The sequence below is a fragment of the Amblyomma mixtum genome, chromosome 10 (assembly GCF_055824585.1).
Source record: "Amblyomma mixtum isolate Tamu chromosome 10, ASM5582458v1, whole genome shotgun sequence".
Taxonomy (NCBI): Eukaryota; Metazoa; Arthropoda; class Arachnida; order Ixodida; family Ixodidae; genus Amblyomma; species Amblyomma mixtum.
Genome location: NC_143021.1, coordinates 64,238,407 through 64,263,199, shown reverse-complemented (window position 1 = coordinate 64,263,199; position 24,793 = coordinate 64,238,407). Strand labels below are relative to the sequence as shown.

The window sequence follows — 24,793 nt, the reverse complement described above, 5'->3', positions numbered from 1 at the left end:
CAGGTTGTGCCTTCTCTAATTCGAAAAAAAAAAATTGCGCCTCTCCCGTAACCGAGAGTAGAGTAAGCATGAAATGTTTACGGGCCTAACTCAGGCTCCATTGCTCGGCTTAAGCAGCTGTGACGGTGGCGGCATTGAAATCCAGGACGATGCAGAAGCATACGCGGACACGACGAGGCGCAGGCCTGACGAGAATGTATATGCAGCGCGTTCGAATACTCCGCGAGCGTGTATACATCTGCCTGCCAGAGGGGGAAAGGGCTTGAAGGTTGTTGCGACTGAGAGAAGGATGAAAAGGAAAGTGCACGGGCCTGCCAACTGGCTCAAGCCGAGCCACCACCACTGCCACGTGCAGATACAAGAGAGTTGAAAGATAAGAGGACAGAGTAAAAGGCAGATTAAAGACTTCAAGGCCAAGCGGCCGGTCTTGTACATGCTTGAGTGTGGGACCGCAGCGCCATCCTTGGGGAGGGAGCGAAAGTTTTCCGCCGAAAGCCTTTCTCGCCCTCTTTCTCTAAGCGGCCTTCTCTCAAAGCCCCTAACAGATCACGTATGACAACGAAGTGTATTGTGGTATGTATGTGCTTTTTGCACGCGTTATTAGAAATCGGAAATTATAATTCCGTGCATTATCAAATGCACAGCTTGACTGATATCTTGAGAAACATTGAGAAGACACTGGCAGCAGTTATTTTTTGTGACTCGTTTGGAGAGCAACCGGCGCTTGTATGCCGGTCCCGTAGGAGGGCTTAGAGAGTCTCGTTGAATCTCGTTAAGTTTCGTACGGTGCCCGGATGTTCTCGTTTCAGAGCCCGGATGAGTGGAATTCAGTGCCCGGATGATGGCTCTCGGTCTCGGCGTGACGTCACCAGAATTCCGACAACGGGAGCTATAAGCATTTCAAACTTAATACAGCAAGGCTGTGTTGTTGAAGAACAAAAGCTTATCGCACAGTTTTTTAAAGGCGAACTAGGTGATCTCTAGTGGAACGTCCTTCTTTAAACCCACACTGATGTCTGTCAAGAAATTCACAGGATGGAAGGACAAAAGTTAATCTCATATTCAGGACACTTTCAAATTAGTAGTAGTGAGGCAATTAGTAAGGGCTGTGGGTCTCTAACTGATAAGTGAAGTGGTGGCTTCCCGGGTTTAAGAAACTACAATAATTGCTCTTTTCTAGGCTTAGGGTACTTTTCTTGATGTCTAAACTTTTTTAAAAACCTTAAAAGTGCTTCTACGGCAGGTTCTGAGAGATAGGCTAGCATTTGATAATGTATTTCATCTGGGCCGGGTGCAGTCTGTTTGCCAGTGGAAAGTACTGTATGAATTTCTTGAAGTGCAATTAAATTATTATAAGGTTCACTTGTGCTGCCACTTGTCGGCAGTCGTTGCTTCTCTGCTGTGCTTTTGTGTTTTAGAAAAGAGTCTGTGTAGTGTGAAGTGTGATGAGCTGGAAACTGTAGAAAAATATTTACCCTTAATGTCTGCCTCTTCTTCTATATTTGTCTGTATGCCGGGAGCATTCAGAAAGGGAACTATGAATGACGAGTAGCTGCCATTTAACTTTATAACCTTTTCTCTAATTTGTTTCGAAGTGGTTGAGCTGCTTATCGACGACACATAATTTTTCCACCAAGATTTTTCGGCAGTACGACGGATATATCGAGCTTTCGCTCTCGCCTTTTCAAATTTGATGAAATTTTGTTGTTTTGCATGTCTACGAAAAATGCCCCAGACATTCTTTTGTTCCCTTTTTGCATCTTTACATTCTTTTGAGTGCCAATATTTGTAAATTTGTTTTACTACTACAGAGCATTGAGTAATAGCTTGACGCGCGGCGGAAACAATACAGTTTGTGAAAAGTTCGTTAAGTTTGTATACACTCAGGTTGTTCAAAACTATTTCACCTAGGCTGGCCTGTCTTTGGAACAGTGCCGAGTCTTCTAAACGCAGCTTCCAACGTCGTGCTTTAGTTGGAATTAATTGGGGTGAAGATGTTAAGTTGATTAGTATGGAGAGATGATGGCTTACGTATGGCTTATCTAAGACATCTAATTTAAAATCCTAATAATAGAAGAAAAAAATAGAGAGAGCCGTGTAGATAAATCTATAAAGCTTATTTTCCTTGAGCTACGAGAACAATAAGTAGGTTTTTCAGTGTTTAGTACCCAAAGGTTATTACACAGTATAAGATTCTCAATCAGTGAACCTCTAGTGTCGGTTTTATCGCTACCCCAAAAGATGGAAGGGGCGTTAAAATCTCCGACCATCAGGAACGATTCAAGTAGTTGTTCTAGAAGGTCTTTTAAGTCATGGATGGTTATTCTAAGATGTGAGTCTATATACACGCAGCACATTGTAACTGTTTTAAAAGTTTGCAGGATGGAGGCCACAGCTTCTAAACTAGTTTCAAGTTTGTGTTCTCTGGCTGCGACTCCATTTTTGACGATGATGGCACTTCCACCCGAGAGCCGACTGGCCAGCTCTCGGTCGCGGCGGAACACCTCACTGTGTTTGAGAATGGAGAATGTTTTCATGTTTAGAGCCTAAGTTTGCCTCTTGTAAAGACAAGGCCACCGGTGAGTGTGTGGCTAGTATGTCCCTTATGTCATTTCTTTTAAGTTGGAGTTCCCTGCAGTTACAGTGCATGAAAGCCATCTTGTATCAAGTAGGTAGTGAAAAAGCTAGGTTGTGCTTTCGGGTGCCCTGATTCGGACTTTTTTTCTTTTTTGTCGGTCTACGGAGCCCCGCCGTCCTTCCGAGGTCGACGGCACAGGGCTTTCTTGACTTCTGTCCATTGCAGGAGAAAAAAAAAAGGAGGAACAGACACCACACCAGCGGTGTCCTCGGATACGCTGGACATTCGTGCAGAACGCACGGTTGTTTTCGTGTTGGGCCTCTCCCCTCGGGAAGGGACCTCGTGGCCCGCTGACCTGGAGGTACGCGCAGCCTGTTTTGTGGGTGGTGGCACAGCGCTCGCTGTTGCCACCAGGGGCACGGGTGGCCCTGCTCCAAGCTCACCATGTGCGACCTGGGCAGGCACCGGAAGCCGCTTTGATGCTGTCTCGTGCTGCACCACAGCGGAGTAACTTGCGTGCTTCTCTGAATGGTATGTTTTCTTTGACGTTTAGTCTTACTATTTCTTTTTCTTTCTTGCACGCTGGGGTTGACCGTGAGTTAGCAGGGTGGTTGCCCTCGCACTTTACGCAAAGGTGGGGTTGAACTTCCAAGTTTTCAGGGGGTGGTCGTGCGAAGCACATTTGGCGCAAGGCTGTTGGCCCCGGCAGCTCTGCGAACCGTGGCCGTATTTTTGGCGTTTGAACCATCAGCGTGTATAGAGTATGCATCGTCTGAGTTTGAACTTTGTGTAGGCTACCTCCACAGAATCGGGAAGTATACTAGAGGCAAAGGGAGAACATTGTGCTTCTTTGGCGTTTCCATGTTGTCGCGTGTTATTTTTATCCTATAGACATTAGTAACATTTTGGTTTTTCAGTGCTTCCAGTAGTTCAGTCTCGCTTAGGTACTTAAGGTAATTATCAGAAATTACCCAATGAACATTGCTGAGGGGTCGGCGTTGGCTTTGATGCAAGAATGGCTAATCTTGTTGACTAATTGACAATCTTGTTGAATAATCTTGTTGACAAGTTTGTGCCAGTCATAAAAATGCACCATGGTTCACAAATCGCCTTCGTCGTATTAATAATAAGAAAAAACACTTGTACCGCCAAGCAGTCAAAACAAGTCTTCCATCGTCATGGACGAAGTACAGGCATTGCGATCACGAATATCAGTCACTGCTTAAAACAACTCGTCATCCTTTCTTCAGTCATGACCTGTCCACCACGTTAACCATTAACTCTCAGATTCTGGCGCGTCATCAATCCGAGTTCCCACCCCTAAATCGTACTAATTAATCCTGACGGTGATCCATTAACTGAAATTGAGTGTGCACAGCTTCTTAACGACGCATTCGTTTCAGTGTTCACCCATGGAGACACCACTTCCTCGCCCATGTTACAGCCATCTTTCGTCACTTCCATGTCAGAAATTATCATTAGTGAATCAGGCATTCTTGCCCTTTTGAATAACCTCAAAGTCACTACTAGCTCTGATCACCTTGGATCTAATAACAAAATACTAAAGAATGCCTCTCTAAACCTCTATCAAGTATTCACATCACTTTTTTCACAACCATTATCATCTGGTACATTTCCTGGTGACTGGCGTACAGCAAAAGTAATACCAATTTTCAAATCCGGAGACCGCACTATTCCACTTAACTATCACCCTATCTCATTAACCATTCTGTAAATTTTTGAAACATATAATTCATACTGAAGTAATTAATTTTCTAGAGGAGCACGATATCATTTTCAAATAGCAGCACGGTTTTCTCAGGGGTTATTCATGCGACACCCAACTCGCTGGATTTACTAACGACATATTTTCCGCAGTAGACGCTGGCTTAAATGTTGACGCAGTATTTTTAGACTATTCTAAAGCTTTTGATCGCGTTCCCCATCACAGGTTCCTAACTAAATTGACAAACTTAAATCTCCATTCTAACGTTATTTCATGGGTAAAACAATTTCTCTATAGTAGAAAAAAATTCACCTCTGTCAACGGCTTTAACTCGTCTTCTGTCCCCGTAACATCTGGAGTCCCCCAGGGAAGTGTACTTGGCCCTCTGCTTTTTTAAATTTTTATTAACGATCTACCCAAGTGTGTATCGTCTCAAATTAGGTTATTCGTGGATGATTGTATAATATATCGTAATATTACTAATGAAACCGACCGCCATTCACTTCAAACTGATCTTGACGCTGTAACGGCTTGGTGTTCCTCCTGGCTAATGTCTCTATATGCATCTAAAACAAAGTTAATCTCGTTTACTAACCGTTCCACTCGGATTCCTACAGCCTACTTCCTCAATAATGACAGAGTAGAACTTACAACAACTTACAAGTACCTAGGAGTTCACTTTCAGTCTGACCTAACTTGGCATTACCATATTAACACAATCTTAGCATCAGCAAATCGCGCACTCGGCCTTTTTAGGCGTAATCTCAAAACACGAGCCTTCACACTTAAAAAAACTTGTTACATCACGCTAATCCGCCCGAAAGTTGAGTATGCTTCTACCATATGGGACCCTCAACAAGCATAAATCATAAACAACATTGAGTCCCTGCAAAACTATGCTGTTCGCTTCCATCTTTTCAGATTATTCACGCTTCACCAGTGTCACAGCATTAAAACAACGTGCCGAGTTGGGACCGCTATCATGTCGACGCCATTTCGCTCGCCTAACCTTACTTCACAAACTGCATCACCATCCCACCCTCCACGACGACTTCTTTTTGCCACACCCTGCAGTCTTTCCTCGCCGCGACCACGATAACAAAATAAAACGCATCACATGCCGTTCATCGCTTTACGCGAATCATTCATTCCTCGCACTATAATAGATTGGAATAACTTGCCATCACACATAGCTACTGAGGTTAACCTACAATCCTTTCAGCATTCGTTAAAGCAAACCATGGACTAACAGATTTGGTATTTTTGTTGTATTATGTGCATTTACTGAGTATTTTATTCTGCATTGTTTGTCGGGTTATTTGTGTACATTACTGGCTTTATTTCATACTTCGTTATTACGTGTATTTTGTTTCAAGTGCCTGTGCCATATTTTTATGCTTGTATCGCCCCCCCCCCCCCTATGTAATACCCTTGCACGAGGGCCCTTAGGGGTATTGTATATAAATAAATAAATAAATGATGTAAAATTGAAAAATTTCTCATGTTGATGCTTGTACAGAATTTCCATAAGCAGACCTCCATTTGCTCACTTTTTGATTTTGTTACCTCGCCCTATTCCGCCGGTTAGCGTTCATGAAACGAGGAAAGGTGACACAAGTCGCGCAGTTTGTTCGGGGTCTTCGCTGTGTAGTACATGGTAGCATGGGAAATTTGTCTTGCTGCCAAAGAATTGGGCAGTCACTTCGGTGCGCACCTTTTGGAAGACGATCAGCATAGAATAAGAAATGAGCCATAAAATACATTTGTTGTTTGGCCACGGTGCCAGCCACCCATCATGGAGACCAACAAGGGGACGGGACAAGAACTTGCAAGCAAGCTCTGCCCACGCCAGCTGCACATCCCACCTTTCCTTACCTTCCTTAGCTTTCCTTTCTAGCCGTATGGCTGCGCTTGGGTGAATGCGAATGAGTAATTATTCCGTCATTGCAAATCTACTCCATCTTGGGGGATTCCACTAAACACTTGACGAACACAGTTCCCACTTTAAGTTGATCAATGCGCTCTCGCAATACGCTAAGCTTGCCCTCTCGGTTAGCTCAGTTGGTAGAGCAACTGCTCCGGTGATGCGATGGTCCCGGGTTTGAACCCCGGACCACGAAGAATTTTTCTTTAACAGCGAAGTTCCTGAGAAAGCTGTATAGCTTTCCTTTGTAGCCGTGTGGCTGCGCTTGGGTGGAGGCCAATGAGTAATTACTCCCTTATAACATAGAAGGGAGTAGGAGAAAGGAAAGTTCGGAGAAAGAAAACAGCAACGCGAAAGATGAAGCGGAGCACAGGAAAAGGCGACTGCCGAATTCCCCCTGTCGGGTCAGGCCGGAGGTGCCGTCTACAGAAAGCTGGGGCCAAAGTGACGTGTTGCCTCCGCCGATCGGCCTTAAAATTCCAAACACTCGGAATTCGCTCAGCCACCAGGATCCCCTTTTCCCTGGACACGACTGAGCCACGCACGACTAAGCACGGGTTCTCGGGTCTGTGGTGACACACTGCTCACCATCATCCCCCTGCGGAAATGTTCCTGCGGATGCTCAGGAACCCGTAGTGTCACAACTCACAAACATCTGTAAAAGGGTGGAAAACTGGGAAACTAACATCTGAACGCTGCAGATGCCCCTGCGAGACAGAGGTAACGATATAGTGTACATCATCGGGCTGTAAGGTCTTTACAAGTGGAGTTGTATGGCAAGGTCACAATGAGGCCCACTTATAGGATGGAGTGAACAACGCGCACGTTTCATACGTCGAGGAACGTGGTTCCTTCACCGCGACGGACGACGATTCTTCTGCCTCTAGTACATATGAACTTCGATCCACAGGCCTTCTTGCATCAGTTCACTCCCAAGACAGCCCGCAAGAGGATAGCTTCGGCTCTACCTTCCAGAAGAGTAGTATTACTGTGCAGTCTAAGTCATTTACTCGACTTTTGGTGCTGTGGCTGAATGGATGTACATTTTGACCGTAGTCTACCTGTATTTCCGTCGACTTCAGTCGGCGCGAAACTATAAGGTTCACCATTGCAACTACCCGCAGCGGTGGCTCAGTGGTTACAGCGCTGGGCTGCTGATCCGAAAAACGCGGGTTGGATGCCGGCCGCGGCTGCCGAATTTCGATGGAGGCGAAATTCTAGAGGCCCGTGTACTGTGCGATGTCAGTGCACGTTAAAGAACCCCAGGTGGTCGAAATTTCAGCAGCCCTTCACCACGGCGTCCCTCATAGCCCGAGTCGCTTAGGGACGTTAAACCCCAATAAACGAATAAACCAAACCATCATTGCAACTACTGCGGCAAGAGTGCTGCAGCCGCCCCTACCCTCGTCAAAAACCACGCGCGGTTGCTATTTCAGAAGAGCTGGGAAAGCAGTGAGGCTTCTTATGCAATTTCTCACATGGTGCAGTAGTTTCAGCCAAACTTGCTGTAACGGTGTCATGGGTAGAGCGACGAAACCGTTACAGAACGCACTCGAGCGACCAATGCCCGGTCTGTCACCGATTTCGAGACACAGGCATCGATAGTGCGCTGCCCTGCTCAAAAGTACAGTGCCTGCTTCATACTCGCTCCACTACGTTTGCGGACCTAGAAGGCAGTCTTCTGTGGCGTCGTTATACTTTTACGAAACATGCAGTCTTTAGTTGTGTGCATAGGTTTTCAGAAGGCCACGCAGCCTTGCTTGCCGTGCAGATGCTTTCTTCTACAGGTTGAACACTGAAGCATTGTGCATTAAAATATAGCTACAGAAATAAAAGCCTTTCTTGCTCACTGATAACTGTCGCATTGTAATGTTCCGGCAACAATTGAATACAGCATTATAATATTTAGAAACACGCCATATTTTTCTGGTATAATCGGCAAAGCGGTATGAAGAACCAACTTAACTTGAATTTTCATAATGTGCGTTACCTTACTGCACTACGTTTTTTTGGTGAACCTCTAGACTTCTTCTTTCTTCTCATACTTCATAGCGTGTATGAAACGCGTATCCTGCACCGCCATTGTGAGTTTGTTATTTCTTCGAAACAACAATTTTGCCGAGTGATTCATTGCCCCAGAGAGAGGTAGGATGAAACCAACTGGAAACTGCACTCGCATCCCTCTTTTGATTGCCTTCTCAGCTTTGCCGCCATTTTAGTGTGCTGTGGTGTATTCTCGTTTGTTACCTGGGCTCATCAGGTGTCCCTTCCTGGCCTTGCTGATGCAACATATTTCACTGCAGTAAACACAATGCAAGAGAAAACAACGAAGAGCGCCGCAGTCGTCTGAGCCTTCATCTCGTATTCTGGGAAGAGCTGGCTTCGATCCCCAGAGCGGCCGTGTAACCAGGGGTTTTCCAGCGTGCACAAGCTTTCATCTGGCCAGGTGCTCACCTTCTTTTGGGTGAAGTGCTTGGAAAAATAGCTCTCTAGACTATCTCACGGCACCCGATATACATTGACCATAGAGCATTGACCAAACTGGTGTTGACAGCATAAAAATCTAATTGTCCTCAACACGAGAACGTTCTTACACGCTAGTTGCAAGCTAGTTGAAGGCTATTTGCAGGCTAGCAGTCTGGAAAAAGTAACATCACGTTTCTCGAATGTCAATAGCTCTGCAGATGGATTAAATCACAGCGGCGAAATGCAGCCGCGACAGTTCTGAAGTGAGCAGTAATTTTTTTTTACAAAAGCTGTACGTTCTTATTCGCATGTCAGTCAGTATCAATGCCGTGCTGGGTGATGGAGCACCTCGATGAACACAGCACCATTGCCTGTAAGAAAACTGGCGTGCGTTCGAAGTAGAGACGTCTAATTCTCCAGTCAGGGCTCGAATTCGATTCGCGTTGTTTGGGACCTGATAGAACGAGTTCTACAGAAGGCAACTTCCGCGAAGTCGTAGGGAATAAGGTCACCAGTTTGGTCAATGCTCTATGGCTAATGTATATCGGGTGCCGTGAGATAGTCTAAGAGACCTATTTTTCTAGGTTTCAGTCAAAGTAGGTATCCCCTACTTCCGCACTACATCCTATCAGTATCCATTCATTCCTAAAACAGCAACAGAGTGGAATCGTCTGCCTACCGCGTTAGTGCTTACAAACAGTGTCGAAAATTTCAAGAAAAACTTATGCTTACATTACAAAGCATAGAAGTTTTTTTTCGTTCTAACTCCTTTAGTTTGAAAGTTTTCAGATATATTGTTGTGTGTTTCATGTAGTTTCATATTGTGTTCTACTTTATTCTCCATTTCTAACGACCAACATTACAGAGTGTTGCCACTTATTAGCTATGTTTCTCATACAATGTCAGTGCTTTCTGTTTAGTTTTTAGATTGTTATCCCCTTTACTGTCTGCTTATCAGACGAGCCCCGGGAATAATCCCCTGTTCACGCCTGTATTCAGTTTTGCCTGTCTTCTTGTATATGTCGTTTTTTTATTGTTTATCCCGCCTTCCCGAAATACTGTGCCATAACATTAACCTCTGTTAATTTTTTGCCTCTGTTACATTTTTTCGAACTATTTGTTACGTATGTTGCACTGTTCTTTTTTTCAGTGCGTCACTCCCTCTCTGTAATGCCCTCTGAGCCAAAAGGGTAACTTGAAATCAATAAATAAATAAATAAATAAAAGGCAAAGCGGGTTCTCACTCTCGGTCTAGGGCCAAACATTCCACGCCGGGCTCCAACGACACGACGTTCGCTGTCCGCTTGTCTTCTCTGAAAAGAAACGACAAAAAGGTTTCACGCACTGCCGGTGTCCCTCACATTGTCCTTTTTTTTTCAGAGCTGTAGAGAATAGTTTTATCTTCTGGACTGATTTTTTAAATTTACATTTGGCGTGGTTGAAAGTAATCAGAAACCATTTTTCAGCTACTTATTATTGGGAGCACTAAAAGCAAGAAGAAATATAGAGCATTTTCATTGCACATTACCTGCCTTTACTGCGTATATGTCGGTTCCCTTTTCCAAATTAAGGGAATCGAAATGTGGTTTCAGTCATTTTGCAGCCCGTAATGGTTGTTTTAGCGCGATCTCTTCCTCCCGTGGGCAGACTTCTCGTTCCGGAAGTGGGCTCAGCGGTAGATCAACCTATACGCGTCTTAGGTTAATTCGTATTGAATGATATATTCCCGGGTGCACTTCCGGAATGGGAAGTCTGCCTACGCGGAGAAGGGTACGCACTAGAAGAACCATTACGGGCCTCGAAAAGAGGGAAATCATAACCAAATAATATCTTAGAATCTAAAAGCGATGGCTGGCTGTAGTACAGCGCCACATTGGGGCGCATTCAATCACAGCAACGAAGTATATCCACCACTTTCCCTATCTTTGGGTTTTTGTGTCTGTCACCAGCTTACAAAAATAAAGGGAGGCGGGAGGGAACGGATAACTTTATTGGGGTTGGGTAACGGTGGCCAAATTTGATGATTTTCAAAATACAATAAAAAATATGCAGCACAACTCACAGAAGTATATAAAGCCTGTAGTTCAGTCTGCTTCCAAAAAATTTACGCTTCAGGCAGTTTTGCGATGACGACTTATACTCAGCCATGGGCTGGTGACACCATATAAGAGGGTAGCTTGATACACATTACCGCGTGAAATACTCGAATCGAGCTTTCGAGGTTCTCCATGTTCAAAGTGGATACTATGTTCCATCCAGCTCGTAGTTCAATTGATACCCGCCCAGTAACCCTCGCCCCTGCTATTGTTCCGTGAGGCAATGCGTGTACCTGCGAACGCACTCACCTGAGCAGAGCTTGCTCGCCGAAGTAGTCTCCTCGGCCAAGAATACGGATCTGCTCTTCCTGATTGGTACCTTCGATCCTCTGCGTGACCTTCACCTGTGATGCGAAGATTCCAGCAAAAGCTTAATCACTAATATCGAGAACAGCACCTGTGGGGTCAATGGCTGGTCAAAGCGGGTGTTCAAAGGCTTTGAAGGCGTATGGTTAGCTCCTTTCCTCCACTTGTTTTTATGTCGCTTTGCAGCGGACGGGAATAGCCGAGCATCGGGTGCTTGCGAAATCTAGCCTTTATAGATTACTGCGGTCTCACTTGCCTCATACCACGGTTATTCACAGCGCAGTAAGTGCACACGCGCTGCAGCCAAGGCTTTAAATTGCAGCTGCCGTGCTTTGTCACGTGGAAATCGCTAATGTCGTGCTCTCTGTCAACTTCTGACGCCTCCCCCGAATCGGTGCTCGATTCCCCGTTTATTCCAGTCATAACGATTGAAAGTAAATCTCGTCTGTGAAGAAGCATCATTTACGGGAAGATAGATGCCTGGAACGCAATTAAGCTATATGCTTTGGGATTTTCATTCATTGTACAGGGCTTCCGCACGGAAGACGGGGGGTCTGACATTTTCACCAACAACTTTTGGACGGAGTTCCTTTTTCTTTTGAGATGAATCATAGCGATAAACTTCGTCAGGCTTCCTAAGGGTAAAAACCGACGGCACTGCCACAATGAGCGATGCCCAGCAGACGGCCACTTCAGTTCTTGCTTTATTATAAGGCTTATTTCCAGAAAATCCGGTGGATTCTGCATGCACTTACTGTGTGGTTTGGAAAATTTAATGACAATTATTCTGTAGGCGACTGAAGGCTTCATGAGGCGTGTGATTTTTGGTTTATGGGTTGGTTTACGGTGCTTTAACGTCGTGAATTCATTCAGGCTATGAGGGGCACTGCCGTGAAGAGCTCCGGAAATTTCGACCACCTGGGGTTCTTTAACGTGCACTGACATCGCACAGTACACGGCGCTCTAGAATTTTGCCTCCATCGAAATGTGACCGCCGCGGACGGGATCGAATCCGCGTCTTTTGGGTCTGCAGCGAGCGCCACAACCACTGGGCCAAAACCACGGCGGCTCCGCGTGGGATTTTTATAAAGCACTGAAAGTCCACTGATTTTGTTTTCCTCCGGCTGTTAAAGTGTCTGCGCATTGGTAGGCGTTACTGAGGGGAAAAACAACAGCGCATACTTGCGGGCATAATTAACAGCGTTCATGAATCGAAGCATCAGAAGCGCAAGGATTTTTTTCTCTTCTGACAACACAGTTTGCCCGCACTGCAGACACGTTCACGCTGAAGAATTGCTTTCCTACGTTTGTTACCCCGCCAGTGTTTCATCGCCTCTGACTTTTCCGTATGCTTGTGCTCTGGGCCTTGCACACAATCGGCGGCAATCAAATCTTGAGGAAGAAAAGTCCGGGGCGTGAAAACACTCACGAGAGAGCAACATATATACAGTAAATAATTACTATAGAAAAATATTGCCACATGCCTAGCACCGTGCGGCCTCCACGCTTAGTCGAAACGACGACGAAGTGGCGGTTGGCTCGCGAGGCACACTCAGCCAGACCTGGCTCTGGGACTAAAAAGACCGACCTGAACATTGGGTTCTCCCCTTCGCCTACCTGCACAGCTCTCCTTTGGTCGTGGCTTTGGTGGGGCTGCGATCGATGCTTTGTTCTCCTGCGGACAACTCGACGCACCCGACTCTCATGACGACTCCTGTTCATCGTGCAAGCCGGAGGCTCCAAGGATTTTCCCCCGAGAACTTGTGGAACGCCCGTACTTTTCATTCAACTCATGGCAACGGCACCGCCCACCCTACCACGGGGGGAAATCAATCCCCGCCATCGGATAAGGGCCGATGTAGTTTCGGCTACTAGTCTTTGGTCCCGTGCAACACAAGCTGTCGGAGTGGGACAGCCGGAATCCACTATGTACGGGTTGCGAATCCCCAGGAGAGGGAGCAGCAGCCTCTCCGCGACATTGTCAGAGCGTCGCAGCCCACGATGCCCGTTGCCCGTGGGGGGTGTGGATGGGGGGGGAGGGGGGGGCGGGCGCGAAGGGTTAAGGACTGGGGACGTGGAATCCGGCTCAAGAGCATGACTGGCGGCTTGAAATGTAACAAGTGAAATGAACCTTGAAATGAACCGCCAAATTAGAGCCGCAGTGACTCCTCTCGGTACGAAGGGCGTACCAACCAGCCGCGGGCGCGTTGGTTTCCGATTCCGAAGATCTCGGTGCCACGCGGGGGCATGTGGCTGGGCGAACCAAGCTTGAGTTTTGGGGAAGTCGCTCTAAGGCCCGAAGACGGGAAAAGTGATGGGGCTAGTAGCCCACTCGGGAGGATAGTAAGACCCGAAACTCGGGAAAGTCCGGCGGTTAGTACCAAGTAACGGTTAGCAGACCTAACGAAATCGCAGGGAGTCATCAAGCTCCTAAATACCTCGTCATGCTCAGTAAAGCTTGCTGCGCAACCAGTTGGTGGGCCCGTGCAGATACACCGTGTGGCAGCACGCGATGTGAACTGCGGGCATCAAATGAGACTCCAAGCCGTTGGAGCACGGAGGTAGGAGTCTCACATACTATGTCAGGGGTTAACGCCGTTGGCGCGACGCCGCGAAAATCGTGAAAGGGTTCACGCTGTGTGTGCGAGTACATTGGAGTAAGCGGCGAAGCACCGAACATGTGGTATGAAAACTCCGTCTTCTTAGTACTGTTGGACGGTCGGGGTGGCGGAACGGTGCTTGGGGGAGGGGATCGCTTTAGTAGAGATTCCCACACTGATTTATTTCCACCTTCGGGTGGTAAAACCCCAATTGCCTACGGGCCAAATGTTTTATATCACCATTCGGCTTATACCCGCGATATATTAGTGGTGTGGGATAGGCTTATTTTGTTTTACATTTATTATGCCTCAATCTACATTTTGTCCCTACCGCGGGTTCCTCCTTCTCATCCTTCAGACCACACGGATCCCTAAGCCCTTCCACGATGACCATTTCGGGGCTCTGGATGACTGGCTGGCTAACTACGAACTGGTCATGACGTTGTTACGTTTCAAATTCCTCTGTGCATCGATATCGCGGCTTTGAAATGGCCGTGCGCTGCCTGGGAAGGTTCATCAAGGCCATCTACTTGGGCCACAGTAGCATGGTATCGCGGGTCGGCGATGACGGCGGTGCTCTGCGTGATTCCCGGCGGATGCGGCAGAAGTTGATTACAGGGAGCAACGGCGCCTGTGTACTCGCGGTTCTGAGCATACTTCTTCTCTTGCCTTGTGCGGAACCCTATGCGCGAGTGAAGCTTCGGCATTCCCTCCACACGGATAGCTGTGCAGTTCAGGTGTCTGACCTTACCCACCACTTGGGTCTCCTTTCGTGCTCGTCACCACTGCTGCAAGAACGGCCTGGACAGCACTTTGCCGGAAGTGGCGAGAGTGTGTCGGGGACGTCCTGGCAGACGGTTTCTCAAGACTGCACACGTGACCTAAACGACAATAATTGGACGCTTTTGATCGAGCTAAATTCCCCTACCAGGGACATAGGGACAAGGGACCCCTTTAAAAGTATCCGCAGTGCTCAATTTTGAGGACCGACTTCTGACTTGGTTTTTCGCTACCCGTTGAGTCCGCTAGCGGAGCAGACACAACGCAACAACGTTCAAGAGCTGGGACGACACTGCGAAAACGCGGAACGTGTACTTCACCGTTGAAGACGCTGACCGGACGGGATTTGAGAATCTCGAGGGCACATTGTCTACGCGGCCGGCCTTCTGACGTCCACTGCGGAGTGCGTACGCTAACAATAACCGCATGGAGACTGCGGAGCATGCCGTGACCTCTCACATCCAAGTCCAGAACGAGGATGTCGCAATGTACGCCAAGGATGTGACGCGTCTTTGCCATCACGCCGACCGGGCCGCGACTGAAGAAAAGAAGATGCGGCACATAATGCGCGGCGTCAAAGACCACCTCTTCTCCAGCCTACTTGGCTCTCCCCTATGCCTACCTGCATGACTCTCTTTGGGGCATGACCCTGTTTCGGCTAAGCGCGGACGCCGCCCGGTGCTAGATGCGTGGAATTATGTTTTTTAGATTTTTCAGAGGCCATCGACAAAGTGCCTCAAGTAAACTACTGTATAAATTGGAACGCCTGGATCAGCCTTCTTTTATTGCTGAAGGGCTAACTGCATGCCTCTGCAATAAAAGCCAGTCTGTAGAAAATAAGAAGTTGTTGAGCTCGTGTGCTCCTGTTACATCGGGCGTAACACAGGGAAGTGCTTTAGGACCGTTGTTGTTTATTACCTGTGTTTTTGACTTAGTAGATGTGGTCCTTGGTGATGTATCTATTCGGCTGTTTGCTGAAGAATGTCTTGTTATCAAATGATCCCTTATGGATACAAAACAATATTCTTGCTACAGAATGATGGAGAGATCACTCACAATGGAGCTTAGCACAGAGAAAACGGTACTTTTGCGTGTTACAAGTAAAAAAGTCAGTTAATGCTTTCACAGGAAGTAGGTGTCACTACGCTATAGTTGCCATAGCAACAATCAACCCCTAACAAATGCTGAATGTTTTTCTGATTTCTTTTTTTTCCCCTCTAAACCGTCGTAAGTCGCTTAGTTCGGTGTTCTATTATATTCCAGTGCTGTTATTTTGCTCTGTACCGCTGTGAAGGGGCAGCCCTGCTGTTTCTGTCTGCCAGGAGCACTTTAGCGTCTGCTCGGTCACGATGTGGCTCGTTCCTGTGAAATACTGCTTCCCAGCTGAGTTCACTTTCGCCTTTAGGCCTTTGTTCCGTTCTCTCCTGTCGTGGTCTTCGCGCGCATACCACTCGTTGCCATAGAGCGAGGTAGCGACGGGGTCCCACCGTCAAAGCGCTACACCGAAGCTTCACCTCGCCCAAAGTCGCGAATAACTCAGCGACGGCATTCTCAGCAGCAGAAGGAAAATAACGAGACACCCATCCAAGCTTTTCTTTTCTTGCGAGGGAATCGCTATAACTTGACGCGGGGAACGGGTAGTTTGCCAGTCGTCGCGACCGACTGTCGCATTCTTGCTCTCTCTACTCCTCAATACGTAACATATGCGCAACCTGGCATTCCAACCTGTCAATCTAACACTTCGTTCCTATCGCTGTTTCTTTTTACCTTCTCTAGCTTTCCCTGCTCGTTGCGCATCGAGCGACCGCCGCAGGTCCTGAGGAATACTAAAGCACACTTCCGCTTTTGCCTACGCCATGCGATTACCTTTTTTCCGTTCTTTTCGCCCTGTAGCCGCGTTCCTCAGCAATTCATAGCCCACGTGATCGATTGCAACCGTTCCTCTCCCCCTGTCCTCCTCGCGAAAGTGTCGGTACACTCCAACGAAGGAACAATGCGAGGAATCTTCTCTCGGGGCAACTATGTAATGCTGGTGAAGTCGTGCTTTTTTCCTTTTTGCAGTATGTCTGTCTCGTAAAAGAGTTCCGATTGGACAGACTACCGGCAGACTTTTGATTTTTCGCTGGTTTTGTGGTAGTGCTACTGACACGGACCCAATGCATGCTTTAAACAGCATCGTATAGTGTAGTTACTTTGTGAAAGCATACACCGACTTTGGTTTGCTGCAACAGTTTTCAGGCGTCGTTCATACGAGGCCTCAGTTAGCACCACGGCCCGATGCCCCGTTCACAAGCTATTTTTAACATTTAGCGCTGCTCGTCTTACGCTGTGCGGCACGAGTAGAACAAGAGCAAAAGACAGCATTTAGATGTATGCAGTGGAAACTGGGCAAAATCAAACACCGCTGAATACGCCACGACACGAAGTTCGTTCCAAATTTATTAACAACTGTTCTGTCTGCCTTCTCTCTGCTTGTCTTGAGGAGCGTTTTTGTTGCGGAAGCAACACTACGCTAGGCGTGAGCGGTTTCGCGGAGCCCCGGAGAGCCTCAACGGTAGATACGCGAGGAGGGAGTGTGAGACAGGCACTGCGTAATTTTTTTTCCTCAAATACGATTTTCATTTTCTTCATTACGGCCCCTCTTTCTTCTTTCACTCCCACTTCCTCCCTTCCTGTACGGTGCGGTACGGGTGTCCACCGAGATGACCGAGAATTACTGCGCCATTTCCTTTCCTCAAAAAGCATTGCGTTCAAAGGGTAAGGCATCGCGCCGAACGAGTGGCGGCTTTCCGTGGACTCCCTTGCATCGCTACAACCCGCGGTCGCGTTCCACTCCTAAAGGAGAAGCTTAAGCGTCGTTAATTTGCAGTTATATAACAATTAGTCATTAATCAGTAATTTGTCATTAATTAGTAATTTGTTATTACTTAGTAATTAGTCATTGTACTTAGTAATTAGTAATTAGTTGGACGTCATCCAGTGGTGACTTCCCAGTGCCACAGAGGCAGTCAAAGTGGTGCGGAAAACACTTTCGCCTCTATGCAGTTTTAGACAGTCAAAGTGCCCCCTGCGATGCCGCCGCCGCTGCGATTGCCGCACCGGTGCTTCTGCAGTTTTACTCGGGATGGCCATTGTTTAAACCGCAGCCAATTTTTCTTGTGCTCCCTTCAGCTGCCAGTCTGAAGCATCTTCTTTTTCTGCCAAGGTGTCGCTGTCTGCTAAGGCTGGGCTGCTGCAGTCTCTTTCGGCATTACTGCAAGAACGCCTTCCTCAGCCATTAACCTTCGGATGCAATCTGCCGTTCTGCAGCCGCCGTGGTAGTTCAGTCGTTATGGGCTCGGCTGCTGTTCCGAACGACACTTGTTCGATATCGGCCGCGGCAGTCGAATTTCAGTGAGGGCGAAATTCTAGAGGCCCGTGTGCTGTTCGAAGTCAGTGCACGGTGGATGCCAATGAGTAATTACTCCCTTATTACAAATCTACTCCACCTTGGGGGATTCCCCTAAACATTTGACCAACACTCTTCCCACTTCGAGTTACTGATCAATTCGCTCTCGCCCTACCATAAGCTTGCCGTCCCGGTTAGCTCAATTGGTAGAGCGACTGCTCCGGTGTGGCGGTGGTTCCGGGTTCGAACCCCGGACCAGGACGAATTTTTCTTTAACTACGAAGTTTCTGAGAAAGCTGTATAGCTTTTCTTTGTAGCCGTATGGCTGCGCTTGGGTGGATGCCAATGAGTAATTACTCCCTTATTACAAATCTACTCCACCTTGGGGGATTCCCCTAAACATTTGACCAACACTCTTCCCACTTCGAGTTACTGATCAATTCGCTCTCGCCCTACCATAAGCTTGCCGTCCCGGTTAGCTCAATTGGTAGAGCGACTGCTCCGGTGTGGCGGTGGTTCCGGGTTCGAACCCCGGACCAGGACGAATTTTTCTTTAACTACGAAGTTTCTGAGAAAGCTGTATAGCTTTTCTTTGTAGCCGTATGGCTGCGCTTGGGTGGATGCCAATGAGTAATTACTCCCTTATTACAAATCTACTCCACCTTGGGGGATTCCCCTAAACATTTGACCAACACTCTTCCCACTTCGAGTTACTGATCAATTCGCTCTCGCCCTACCATAAGCTTGCCGTCCCGGTTAGCTCAATTGGTAGAGCGACTGCTCCGGTGTGGCGGTGGTTCCGGGTTCGAACCCCGGACCAGGACGAATTTTTCTTTAACTACGAAGTTTCTGAGAAAGCTGTATAGCTTTTCTTTGTAGCCGTATGGCTGCGCTTGGGTGGATGCCAATGAGTAATTACTCCCTTATTACAAATCTACTCCACCTTGGGGGATTCCCCTAAACATTTGACCAACACTCTTCCCACTTCGAGTTACTGATCAATTCGCTCTCGCCCTACCATAAGCTTGCCGTCCCGGTTAGCTCAATTGGTAGAGCGACTGCTCCGGTGTGGCGGTGGTTCCGGGTTCGAACCCCGGACCAGGACGAATTTTTCTTTAACTACGAAGTTTCTGAGAAAGCTGTATAGCTTTTCTTTGTAGCCGTATGGCTGCGCTTGGGTGGATGCCAATGAGTAATTACTCCCTTATTACAAATCTACTCCACCTTGGGGGATTCCCCTAAACATTTGACCGACCAACCTAAAGAACCCCAAGTGGTCGGAATTTCCGGAGCCCTTAACTACGGCGACCCTCATAGCCTGAGTCGCTTTGGGACGTCAAGCACCATGAACATAAACATAAACAGCAATGTGCTTTTTGACGCATGCGTGTTTTTTGTCCGTTCCCCGAAGCCGCACAGCTGACAGTAAATGTCAGAGCATACGTTAGTTTTTCTTTCTTTAATTTCTGTAAAATGGCAGCTGTCGTTTCCTTCTGGTTCTTTGCCCTTCACCCCATGGCTGAGAACCCTTCCTCGCCGGGGAACCACATTCTTTAGTACAGCGTGATTTAATCACGTACCTGTAGGCACTGTCCTGTCACTAGCAGAATTAAACAGAACGTTCTCAACAACGACAAAAAGATAATAAGCAGGAAGTCAGTTCAAAGTGCCCCGGATGGGCTGCTTCAGGCCGATTCTAGTGCCCCAGATTTGAGGCAAGAAAATGAAAAAGAAGTCAGACAGCACTCGGGCCCAGCATTACCATAATAAAAGGCGCGGGATTTTTCGGAACAAGTTAAAGAAAGAAGAACGAAAGAAGCGTTCACGGTTCCGTGTTTTCCGAAATCGGAGGCGCTTATTTCTCGCGGGCTTGTTCTATTTGGCTCGCCGGCTTGCTTAATAGCTATCGCAGCTCAGCAGTGGAATCGCATTTGGCCAGTGCGAACGACTGCGTGGACGTGACTGCAGCTCCGTTATCTTAAAGCGACCATTGGAAAAGCGGGCATTCCAGGGATTCTCACACAAGAAGCAGTCTTGAAGCCGTTTCGAGTGCGAGTGCAAAAACTTGTCTTGAGGGGTGCAAAGCTGCGAACCTTGACGCACGAAATCACGAACGCTCCCTTCCGCTTGCAGGGAAAGGGGACAAGCTTCGACCGCACGGACTGTTTGCACCATTCTGTGAATAGTTTATATCATGCCAGTGACAATTTCAATGTTGCCACTTGCAGTGGACGTTCCTCTTTTAGTTGTCCTGCCAATTAAGGTCTCCCGGAAGGGTCAAGCCTGTCGCCGGTTAATATTCAATGTGTCATGAACAGCGTGGTTGCGTAAAGCGCTCAAAAACACCTTAGTTCACAGACAAACTGAAGCGATTCTGTTCGTTGCGATGAGTTTCAGAGAGAGATTGAAGTTGTAAATAGGCGGTCTGAGCGCAGCGTATTTAATTACACTAGAACGATAGCCTGGGAAAGTAATAACGGCCTTTTCATAGTTACTTTATAGTGCTACAGTACAGGATGCTGATGTCGTCGGCGACTTATGAATATATCTAGGTTCTAAGTCAGCTTCGAGGCACATTGAACACATGCAATGCTCTCAGTTATTAAAATTTGGGCATAGTCGCACGGTTGCCGAAGCACTTGAAATCTGAAGAGTGCTTTCCCCTGCTTTACTAGTCTCTTGTTCTGTGAAAATTAACATTGTGCAGTGTTTTGTGGAACTGACTCAAATCTGTTCAATGCGCGATGATTAAGCACTTAGAAGAGTGGTTTTTCCGCTAATTATAGAGCCGATACTCAGGAAGTCGTTACAATTTTGACTTCGAACTTTTGTTGTCTGAGCTGAACCTAGGCGATTTTCAATGACGGGCGAGCTCCGACACAATATATTTCTACAAATAAGTTTTGCACGGACCACTTCACTCTACTGATCTGATCGGTGCACTCGATTTACGAGCGCTCATGCAATGTGCAAGAATTCGCCTTTTTATGCTGACTGCCTCAAATGTCTCTCACCTTCACCACGCAACTTGGGTTTAATTCTCGTACTTGGTTAAACAATACAGATGAGGACATTTTATTCCTAATAACTACAACACACTCGGTCTTCTGGCAGTATATATAAAACTTTAGATTATGTTCGCTAGTACCTCACGCTCGCCCGACATCCTGTTCTCTTTTTATGCACTGCACAGTGGTGCACGATTGCCTAGGCAGGTATGCTGTTTTTGAACATCAAAAGTACTCAGAAAGGCAGCGATGTAGTCCGTGCTACGCCTAGACTACCCCAAAGCAGGAATGCATGCCACCAGACCGATGTTCTTAGGTAATAGAAACATAGTTTGCGCGTAAAATTTTCAGAGGCGAGTCGAACTGGCCCTTCCATCCCGAGCACCGGATGAATCTGGTGCAGTTGCGACCGAGGGAGTGTAGGAAACGAGCTCTTGTTTTGCAAAAAGGGTGGATCCAGTATAACAGCACAGCTGGCACGTTCTGCATCTGTCCCAAAGTAACCAGGGAGCGGGATGTGCTTCTCAGCACTTTATTGCTGACATCCTGTTCTTTTTAAATGCACTGCACAGTGGTACCCGTTTGTCTAGGCAGGTATGCTGTTTTTGAACACCAAAAGTACTGAGAAAGGCGGCGATGTAATCCGTGCTACGCCTATATTACCCCAAAGCAGGAATGCAAGCCGGCCTTCCGGTGTTCTTAGGTAATAGCACACCGAAAGCGAAAAGGTCGCCTGGAGACATGCTTTGGAATTGCCCGCGCAAAAGACTGACAAATTTTCATTTGTTCGCTCTAGACGCAGCCTCTTCTGTTTTCCAAGTTCCCATGGGGACCAGATTAATATGTCCTAAGCAGCGACAAGGGTCTTCTTATCTCACACAGATTTGGAGCTTAAGTGCTTCGCTACAGCTGCTAAGAAACAAACCCCGCTGCCTGGCTACTGCTGGCAAAGACCACACGTCTTGTTTATTTTTCGATATCCTTCGCCACGTCCAAACGACGTTACTGCGTTCTTGTTTAGGAGTCGAGTTAGGGTATATGATATGCCGTTTTTTCCTTGCTTTCTGCGATTATTACAGTCTCTTCTTGATTATCTATAATGCTCGAATAAGAGCTGTATCGGAGGTCATTTATTTGCTTTTCGGACTCAAGTTATTACATTATTCCAACAAACAGTTCCTTTCAAATCGAATTTCTTCGGCCCACCTCCATCGACCCAATTTAAAATTTAAAGACATGTAGGTAGGTACTGTTATTTATTCTTTCTCTAGTAAACATAGCCTAAATGTCATTCTCATTTTAGGGGTGGCATTGGAAACGACCAACAAATTCGGCGTTTGTGACTGCTTCTATTAAAGGCGCAACGGTGTGTTTGTAAACAAACCATCACCCACTAAAAGTTGTAGGGGTGCGCAGTAACACGATGATAAGCGGAATGTGTCAGCCAAAGGTTAGAAATGTAAGGGGCGGTAAGGTTGCATTTCTTCAGGCTCCTTTATTTTAGGGAAAAAGCTTTTAACGTTGCCGCGTACAGGCGAGACGACTTGTATCCAGAAGAGCAACTATATAGATCTGACGGACGGCTTGTAGCAGGGAACACGCATACCTGACCTGTTTTTTTTTTGCTATTTTTCCTTCATTAAGTTCGCGCTTTTGGGATGGCAGAAGTGAGAGGACGATACCAAAAACAGATTGTAATCCGCGCTGTAGAGTTCATCGTGCCATATCAGGCAGGAAAGTAAAGGGTTTTACAAAAGTGAGATTGCGAGTGGGCGGGCTCCCACCATCATTACAATGATTAAAAATGTTCTATATATAAAGAGAACATCCTGAAAGCGCTGCAGCAGGTATTAGGTAAGGCAAACATAGGTGCTTAAAGGGAGGTGTGCCGCTTAAAACTGCAGTGTAAATACTTACATTTCCGTGGCTGATTATGAAGAAAGTATCACCCGATGTTCCCTGTCGGATGATGTAGACACCAGGAGGGTAGAAATCCTGCACATTGAACAAGTTGTGATAAAATCAGCATGCTGGTGTCTGCCGCATTTTAGCCAGTGGTCAGCACGTTAGGCTAGCTACATATTAAAAGAAAAGGCGAAAGAACAAGGCGCGCATTTTGAATGAGCAGAAAATGTGGGGCCATGAACTCCTGCCCTAGCCAGTGGCACTTCAGCGCATACTTTTGCATGAAACCTGTGCCGCGTTAGGCAGTCAGGCTGGCACTGAATACATAAACACGTACTCTGAATCACGAAAAAGTGGTGAAAGTGTTTTATAAACAATGTGTCTTGTAGTTTACAGCGAACTAGCGAAATAACAGCGGAAAAAAGACGCACACTAAAAGGCAAAGACACACGCAGAGAAAGGCTATTATTCTTGTTACTCTTCTTATTATCCATCTTTTTTTGCGCTATTATTTTCTCAAAAAGCTAAGCGCCACCTTGGCTGACTAATGTTTTGTAAGCGAAAAATGATACATTTGCAGAAATTCATGCCGATTCTGCGTTGCGCTCTTAAGACCACGAAGCCCAGCAAAGGCTTTGAGGGGATTGCTAATAAATTCCGAACGTATGATCGTGAAGCATGTATACGACGGTGCTGATCCTCAAATAGTGTCAACCGCAAAGACACCAGTGATCCTGTCCCGTCCTGTCGTCCTTGTTCTCAAGACTATCCACTAGCACAGGACATGTCGAGGCAATCCTGAAACAAAAGCAAGAAAAACAAGCCTGAGTCTTCACAACTGACGTGTGTGGGCCTCATTAAATCCAAAGCCCCAAGGGAGGGAAGCAACAAAACTTTCATTGCCGATGTGGCCGGCTCCCCGATTGTTCCAGGGCTCCGTTGGCATGCGTTGCGGCTCGGGCCCCCTTGCTGGAGCGAGAGGTCCGAGCTAGAGAGCGTGTCCCACTACTTCTGGATCGTCTGCCGGTTCGGGATCCGGGTTTTCTTGACATTCGCATATATAATTAAAAGAAATTGGCACTGGCTCCTCAGGATTATACTTTCTGTCTCTCTACGTAGATTGGGCTCAAAAAGTATGGTTTTCGGCCGGTATTTTTTCGTAGACAGATTAGCATTATCTCTGCCTTGTTATTTAATACCGTGTTTGGAGGGGGCAATTCTCCCAACTCAGCCTTTCTTTTAGAATTCCTGGAAATGCGCAGAGGGGTTCTTTATTTCGCCCATGCTTCGGGGTCTGGGCTGAAATTGGCGTGAGGCGGTAATTCTGCGGATCCTCTCTATAGAAAAATTTTTGGTGGCGAATTCATTGTCCGAGACCGGTGTGCGAATGTTGCCTCATGACCATGGCTGAAGCTATGGAAGCTCCCTTTGCTTCGTCTGCATTGGTTGTTATAACCGCACACTGCTTTTTTTAGGTTACCAGCGACTACAGCCGTCATTTGAGCCCCCGAGGGGAGAGCTGCGTTCGCATATAATGCACTATCGTTGTCTCTGTGTTTACGATCCAAAGCCCGGAGTCTTGCCCCCCTTTTTTTACGTGAAATGATGGATTCCAGTTTCTCGAGACTAGGGGAACACTGACTGAATTTTATTCTTCGAGGTGTATCCTCTTTGCAAGCCTCCACTGAAAACTTTTAATTTTTAGTCTCGTTAGCAATACTCTTGCTGTTTAGGTGCCAGAGAGTCTTACTTCCAAAACACTGTAGCGCAGCAAAACACCAGGAAACAAGAGACGAGAGACGAACACGACGAGCGCAAACTTCCAAGAAATTTTATTCCCCTGAAGCATCACATTTATAGTCTTGCCTGCTGCAAGAGTAGATGAGCCTCATCCAATTCATTTATTGGGTCGTTTGTTCTTGTGGTTTTGAGTTTATCTCTAGAGGCAGGTATTCCAGCTCTACACCTCAAATGTGCATTTGATAATATGAAGCATAGGGATATAGTATTAGATAG

The 24,793-nt window shown here is 46.9% G+C and overlaps 1 protein-coding gene across 1 annotated transcript in view; it reads right to left on the bottom strand.

Annotated features, from left to right (window-relative positions):
- Positions 1-24,793, bottom strand: part of LOC149325953 (cGMP-dependent protein kinase, isozyme 1-like) — a 387,178-nt gene that overhangs the window by 32,862 nt on the left and 329,523 nt on the right. The window contains exons 7-9 of the mRNA XM_089562935.1: positions 22,790-22,867; positions 11,040-11,134; positions 9,939-10,007 (exon numbers count right to left, since the gene is read on the bottom strand). Of these exons, the coding sequence (XP_089419061.1) occupies positions 9,939-10,007; positions 11,040-11,134; positions 22,790-22,867 (242 nt within the window). The remainder of the gene's footprint in view (positions 1-9,938; positions 10,008-11,039; positions 11,135-22,789; positions 22,868-24,793) is intronic.